We start from the raw sequence: 8,110 nt of genomic DNA, 5'->3' as shown, positions 1-8,110 counted from the left end.
TGATCATCTTCAAGGTCCTTTCCCTCCCCAGCCCCTGTGTCAGGGCCTGACCTCTCTCATAGGGAAGAATTTCTTCCTTATATCTGATCTAAACGTCCCTCTTGTTCTAAACATCCCTTCCCAGTTCTGTGTCAGCAGCTGGAAGCTGTCAAAGAGGGAGGGATGGGATGTGTTGATCTTAAAGATTTTTTTTTTTTCCCCAGCCTAAATGATTCCATAATTCTGTGATGGACACGATGAGCTCTGTGGCCTTGCAGCCCTACAGATGCTTTCAGGGTGAGATTTCCCCCCATCATTTCAGGAACAAGTTGGAGCAGAGACACCTTTGATGCCTTTGACACTGGAGATCCAACATGTCACAGGTCAGGACAGCACAGGCAGAGGATCAAACCAGCAGCTTATGCCAATGACAACGTGGAAAAGCACCTTGTTCCTTCCTGGCCTCCTCATACCAGGGTGTGAGGATGGGGATCACGAGGGTTTGACATGGAAAAGGGGACAGCAAGGGGCAGAAGAGAAGAAGGGACTCTTAAAGATGACTTTCTGTCCATGGCACCCCATCAGCTCAACCACCAAGGGCACAAGAGAAAAAAGTTTTCAGCAAAGCAATGACACAGAGGCCAGGATCTGTGCCTCAAATACGACTCAAACAGAGCTGAGCATTCATTGCCATGGATTTCACGCTGTCTTTCAACAGGCAGCCAGTACAAAATGAAGCCCCTGTACTCTGTAAAAGCAATGCCAGACACAAATAACTGTTTTCATGTAAAATCTTGGTGGCTTGTGCCAATATAAGCCAAGCAGTAGCCACAGATGTTAGTTAAGGACATCTCAGTGTTGTGTTCACTGTGCATTCTGCAGCCTAATTACACTGCCTTCATTATTAATAATGTACAAACTGAGTAGTGATAGATTAAGACAGTTTTTATTATTTTACTGTAGGTCTTTTACAATATAAGTCAAAAGCAAGAGGATGAAAAGAAAAAGAAGAATCCTGAGATGAGCAGAGATTGCTGGGAACACAAAAATGAGAGATAAAATATTACTGAAAAACAGACATTCCTCTCACTACCATTATGCCAAAAATAATGGAGACTGACATCATTTGGAAGGGAAAGGGAAACAATCAGGGAATATTAATTGGGGCACACATCATGCAGTGATTTTGAATTCCTCTATGCAGAAAGACAGAGAGGAAAAAGTTGCTATATTCTTGCAGCCTCTGGCTGTCAGTGGGCAGAAAGGGAAGGTCATGCTTGAAAGAGGAGCCAGAGTTCCCCTGGAGTCAGCTGGAGCCCGTGTTCAAAGGGGGCAGCACTTCAGCTTTTGGGGTTTGTGCTGTGTGTTTGTACTTTTTCCTTTTCTTTCTTTTTTTTTTAAGCTGAAAAATGAAGACCTCTTGACTCCCCCAGGCTACGTAACCCAGCTTCACAGCTCACCCCTGTTACAAAAGTACTGGTTCTACCTGTTAACCTGGCTGCTAGAATATTATAAAACATATCAGGGTCCTAGAATTAATATCTCTTTAAACCATTGCAGGGGAAAAAAAAAATTGGCATTGGAAAGATAATTCAAAAAGTCAATCTTACTTTTTTGGCTTTCACACAGTACAGATACTTTCCCTATAGCCATTTCTGTGGAGATTTCTCATGCATAAATAAGCATTAACCACTAATTTGCAGTGTGAAAAGCATTATTCTAAGAAGAAACAAGGAAGATGGCCAGTGGGCCTGAGTAAATCACGCTTGTATGAGCTTATCCTCATTTTTTGGGTATTAGGGAACAGCAGCAAGAAATCCTGCTAAGTGCTGCCCATGCCAGCCAGACTCCCTCAGCTCCTCCAAACCATCCCTCCCCAAACCCAGCTTGCCAGGCAAGAGGGGGAGAGCTGCAGTGGTGCTAACACAAAGGACTGCATCACTTCTGATTTTATCTCCCTTCATCACTTCATGGTCTTGCTTATAAAAGCACCTTTGGCTTTTATGGAAGATGTTGGACGCGCCCTGAAGCTGAGAGGGATAATTTTTCAAGTGGTTTGCACAGATCCCTTTTATACAGGATATTTTCATACAGGATATTTATATACTTTTATACAGGATATTTATATACTTATCCTATGGGAGGGAAGCTGAAAGGAATCAGGCTCCTAAACCCCTCGGGCTGCTCTTCCCTGGGAAGTCGCTGTGCCAGAGTGGAGCGATCCAGCTCTTCTTCAACATCTCCCCCATGTGGCACCAGCAACGTTCACAGCACACAATTCACTCCTGGCCAGGATCAAGAGGCTGCTCCTAAGTTCCCTAATAAAGGGAACATTTTGCTGTCAATCCCCACCAGCTTTCTCATGGTGTTGATTCACTCTGTCCTTTGTCCTGGCTCCATCCCACGCGTCATTCCGAGGTTTGGTGCTCTCCCCTTCCATAGAAATAATGTTGATACCTTTGGAAGATCAGGCAATTTCTTTATGTGAGCTCTTTATTTCCTTGGGATGCACATTCAGAGCCTCTCTGTTTAGGAGGGTGAGTGCTGTGTGCTTGGAATCTCGTAAAAGTATGAGCTGGGTGACTGAGCAGCAAATTATTGGCTTTTCCATAAAAGCCAGTCTCCACATGCTGGAGTGGAGGTTAAGTACAAAGAGCAGGTCAAAAACTATCAACAAAATACTTAATTAAATCTATATATCAAAAGGAAAAAAAAAATAAAATCATGGTTTCCTTATAATGAGAATTTTCCTGTAACATTTAACTCATAGAAAGGGTGGCTAATTCCATTTGTGTTAATATTAAACCAGCATACTTTTGCCTTTAGCTTAATCACTAAGCAACCAAGTTACCAGAAGAACTCAGGTTATCCAGCAATTATCCCACAAACACGTCTGGGGTTGAATTCTGACATTGCACCATTAAAATCCATGGAGATTTTCCCGGGAGTCCCATGACAGGAATGCTAAGGATATAAAAACTGACATATGATTACGTGTTAATTGGTCCCAATCCCATTCGTGGTTCCAGTTCCATTCAAAGCCTTTTAATTCATGGAAGAGTTGGGCAGGAATGATAGCACCAATTATTGCTAAGAGGTACCAAGGTGCATTACTTGATATTTATTATTAACAGCATCTTTTAAAGTGATTTTCATCCTAAGGATCTCAAAGCTTTTACACATTAATGAATGAAGAGTCTCACACGATCACTGTGAAGTAGGCAAATATTATTCCCAACTCACAGATAAATGAGGAAGATGGGAATTAAATTACATCCTTAAATTTGTGCAATGGATAAAAGACACCTTTTCCCAGAAGGAAGAACAGATCTGAAGTGGTGACAGGGTCTTGCAGCCAGTGAATTCATCTCCTTGCAGGGAAAAATAGGAGTCCAGAGCAAATCTGTGGTTTGCCAAAACTCTGTGCAGATGAAATCGAATGGGATGTATTTAGCATGGTTGCTTTCCTTGGAAGGAGCTAAGCTTACAGCCTAGAAAGAGTTAAAATATAAAGGATTACTACATCTGGACAAGATCTGTTGCCAGGGTTAACTCACAAGGCTGCTTGGAATATTTCTGCAGGAATTGCAGCCCAGCATTCACTTTCAAAAACCAACCCTTCCATTTGAATTTATTTTCCAAAACAAGACAGCTTTTGCTTACAAAATTAGTTCCCTACCCAACATCTGAGGCAGGAATCTGGAGAAACAGCTTAATTTTTATCAAGCAAGTGCTTAAAGCAACTGTTGATACATGGCGAGAGAACGCGAGCGCTCGCTCTGTTTCGCAGAGCCATTAAATATTTATTCGTTTTTCTGAGACAAAAATACAAATGTAAAGCTTGGCTGGCTCCCACCTCCTGCTGGTGACCCCTGAGCTCGCAGGTTGGAGGGGAAGTTTGCAGCAGAGCTGGGAGAGGATGGATGATGAGAGAGCTTTGGGATGGAGCTCTCGGGTTTCCCAGTGGCTTGGTCCAGCACCACGGTGCAGCTGCAGCTCACTTTGGGCTGAGGTGAGGTGCTTTAGCTCTTTTGTTAACTACAAATGGAGCAGGAGACTCTCCAGGCAGGAGAAAACACATTGAGGGAAGAGAACACGTTTTCCTGAGTCTTCACATCTTGTGCTTTCCGAGCGCCGAGTGAGGCTAACTGGGATTTTCTGTCTCATTTGCTGGCTGCACAATTGGGGTTTTCTCCTGTTATTAACTGAAAAATCTGTATTGCTGATAATTTGCTGCGATAGCAAATACATTCTGGTCTCCCCTAATTGCTTCTTCTACATTTATGAAGATACTCATCTCATGAACTCCAATTAAAGCTTGCAGAGCTTTGGCTCACACCCCCCGCTCATGAATACACATCGTGTTCTAAGGGAGACAAAATTGTCACCTCTTCTTCAGGTGTTCAGCAGGACTCTGCCAGTGAAACACTCTGTCCTGGGCCACCTGCTCAGAGGTGTGATGGCCTTTTGTGAAGGAATCACAGAAACTGGAGTTTTGGAATTACCTGGATGTGAATTCAATTGGCATTATCCAGCATCTGCAGAGATCTGCCCACAGCGATCTCGGCTTCTTTATGCATTTTCTCTTTTAACCACTTCTGGTTCCCTCAGAATCAAATAAAGGTCTCCAGCAATTTTCTCAGGTGCTGTGCCCCTGTCTATACACACATACAAACACACACACACACACACATATATATAAATATATCTTTATTTCTCTCTCTCTGAGTGCTGACTTGCTGCTATACAACCCCCAGCTTGACCTCTCCACAGGCATTGCCATCCTCTCCTACTGACCCCACCCCATCACAAAAACATAAAAGTCAACACTAACTTATCAGCAACTAAACAAACAACAAGCTGAGAGCCTTGCTCCTTCACCTTTAAAGCTGGTGTTATGCTCTCCTCCTTGTACACGTGATTTATTTTGTAATTTTTTTTATTCTTCTACCCTTGCAGGGTTGCAAATATTGAAAGCATTGCTGAGCTTTCAACAGCAATATCAAGCCTAATTTGGAGCAACAAGCTTTTTTCCAGTTCCAAAGGAGAGCAAAGTAAGAAAGAATGAGGATGAAATCAGAAGTGAGCCGATGTCACCGTGCTGAACCACTTGCAGCCAGTGAATTACCACCAGCACCCATCTTACAGCAAATGTAATTTGGGGATTCAGCAGCGTTATTTAGTGATATAAATATTTCTTTGTGGTGATGGTAGGCAACAGAATCCATCCTTTGCATGGTTCCAGCTCAGGTTTGAATCCCTGAAGGGTGGGAAAAACACAGACTGCGCCAGAGGACAAAAGCTTCATAAATTCATCCTGAATCTCTCTCAAGAAAATAAGATCTTTCTCCAAGGCTGTAACTATCATTTTTACAGTCATTTTGTAAACTTCCTCATCCTGAGTGTTGGCTCAGAAAATTCATGGGTTTTGAATCAGGTATGCCCCCCAGGCAGGACAGGACCCAGCCCTCGTGGGTCAGTAGGGATGTGGAGTGAGCAGCACATTTCAGCTCTCCTGAGCCAGAGGTGCCTCTGATCCCTCATCAGGGACCACATCATTCTCCAAATAAATTGAGTTAATAGACACAGCCCACAAATGAATTTTCCCTCCCCTCCCAGGCCATGAAAGAGGCTGCAGGATGTCAGGTACCTGTTTAGGGACAAGCACCAGGCTGTGTAACTCATATTAATAAAGTCATTAGACCCAACGTGGTTCTGGATGAAGCTTCAGAGGTTCTGCCTTTTGTCTTCTCCTCCTTCAACACAAGTCAGTGTTTTGTGCCCCCTTTTAGACCTAGAGGGATTATTAGAAGGTGTGCTGTGCTGCTGGCTTGAAGAAGCCAAGAAGATTCCTTCTTATGGAAATGGGATGACAAGATTAATGTAAAAAAAATACAGCAAACAGAGCAGCAAGTTTGCTTTTTGGGCTTTCCTCTAGATACACCCTGACTTGAAATGAAGCTGTTTTCCAAGCCAAACCAGCTCATGGATTTTGCAGGCTGAGATAAATGAGCACCAAGATATGTGAACATCAATTTCCAGCTGCATTTTTATAATATTCCATAACAGAATCTGCATCATTTCCCTTTCTGCAGCCCTTGAAACACATTGGTGTGGCAAGGACGCTTTCAGAACTCAAATAATTTCAGTTTATTGAAACACAGAGCAAATCCTCCTTCCCCTCTTCTTCCTGTTGATACTGATAGGACCCACTCGTGTGAAAATAAAGGTCATGGGGTGCTGCTCCTGAAGTTCTGCTAAAAGTCTGAAGAACAGATGGTGAGAAACGTTTAAGTAACAAACAAAGTAATGCAACAACATGGTTGGTTTTATACAGCAGCCCTCTGTAGAAAATAGGAACTATTTTTAAAGGTCAGCTGGGGAAATAGCATTGCTCTGCTACCAGTTCTGCAGCAATTATCGTGTCTCCACAACTGCCTGCTCAGGAAGGCAACAGGGACCACTGGAGAACAGATTATAATGTAAAAGGGCTTGAGAAATTATTATTTTGTCTGGTTAGAAATGGAGAGTAATACAAAAAAAAGCCCAACAGCTGGTGGGATGCTGAATGGCTAAATATGAGTCGTGCCAAGCAGGTTTTCCTTTTTTCCATAATATGAAAGACTCTCACCTTAAATGATTTATCTACAGGGTGTCAGTGTCAGGCTTAAAAGGCTTAAGGTGGTGACAACTCAAATACTCAGATATTTTCCAAAGGAAAACAAAGCAATATCCTCTGTCCAAACTGGCATTAACTTCATCTGCAGACCTGTCCTGCTCAAGGTTTGTCCCACGAGCCAGTGGGGACTGGAGATGTTTGATTCAGAGTAAAGGGAAAAACCAACCAACCACAAAACCACACACACACACACAAAAATGCTGTAACACCAGATTTTGAAGGAAAATACTTTTAACTGTAAATGAAAGTGTTCTTTTCCTTATGATTTTTGGGTAATGGCAGCACTATTTTGTTACCAGTTTAGGTTAGAAGCACCAGCAGGCTGATTTTCTGTCTTTATCTCAGAACTAAATGAGCTCCCCAGCAGAGAAGTGGTTGAGTATCTCAAGACCCTCATACTCTCATCCTGGGCAGCAACTGAAATCCAGGTGATTCTAAGTCAGATGCCCCACAAAGCTGATTTTGTTCTTAAGTCATCATTTGTGGTATGATCTCATTCTAAAGGTCCAATGCAAACCCCAAGATGGTCTTGATGTCTTTTCATTCCCTCCAGAACAACACCTGAGGGTAATCACTGCTGGGAAAGTCACTGAAGAGAGGGTATTTCTCCCAAAAAACTTCAAATCCACTTGAAGTCAATTAAACACTTCATGGGAGGAACTAAATGGACTGAACTTCCTGAAATCTTGGTTTTGAGGGCAGGCATCCAGCAAAATGTCATGTGCTCTTTCACATAAGAGACTATTACCCTACATCTAGGGCTGCTGCTGGTGCCTGGGTGCTCCTTTTGTGTTCATTAGACAAATTCCTTTGGAAGCAGCTGGATTAGAGCTGATGCAGGTGACTCAGCCTTTGGATGTTGTGCACCTTCTGCTCCACGCCAGTCCAGTCTCTCACAATTGCAATTAGAAGCAGAAAGTCAAGTAAAACAAATCCAGAAGTAATTTAGGCAAAGCTGGGGGGTGATTTAAAGTTTGAAGGTGTAGCGGATTCGTGTCACGTGTGTCTCAGAAGCAATAAATCCTGCTTAGGGAAATGTCTGAGGAAAAAACACTGCTAGGCTATAAAATTCCACCTCTGAGGATTATAAAACAACAGCCACAGAGCAAACATCCTTTCTGAGCATAATAGGGCTGTCAGAAATGATTGACAACAGTGACAATCTATCACAGGCTGCCGTGTCCCTGCCACAGCGCCGTGCAGGGGAATTGTTTATTCACTCCAACACCAGGAGGAGGATGGGATGTGCCAGGGGAATAAACACACCTTTCCTCCCCCCTTGCTTTTATACACAGCATTATCTCAGCACAGCTCTTGGTTCAGGCAGCAGTTTCCACCCTCAGAGCCCTCCCCAGCCACGGTGACTCCCAGGGTGCAGAGGGTGCCCGGTGTCAGGAATGTGCTGCAGTCCTGGTGACACACGGAAAGAAAACCCTAGAACCCACAGAGTAA

General features: G+C 43.3%; 1 protein-coding gene across 1 annotated transcript in view; it reads right to left on the bottom strand.

Moving 5' to 3' along the window:
- Window positions 1–871: 871 nt before the first annotated feature.
- Window positions 872–8,110, bottom strand: part of LOC107213700 (putative uncharacterized protein C1orf196) — a 67,104-nt gene continuing 59,865 nt past the window's right edge. The window contains exon 3 of the mRNA XM_015648416.3: window positions 872–3,470. Within this exon, the coding sequence (XP_015503902.1) occupies window positions 3,258–3,470 (213 nt within the window). The 3' untranslated portion in view covers window positions 872–3,257. The remainder of the gene's footprint in view (window positions 3,471–8,110) is intronic.

The sequence above is a fragment of the Parus major genome, chromosome 21 (genome assembly GCF_001522545.3).
Source record: "Parus major isolate Abel chromosome 21, Parus_major1.1, whole genome shotgun sequence".
Lineage (NCBI taxonomy): Eukaryota > Metazoa > Chordata > Aves > Passeriformes > Paridae > Parus > Parus major.
The sequence above is the reverse complement of the archived record's forward strand: the minus strand, read 5'-3'. Positions and strand labels throughout refer to the sequence as shown.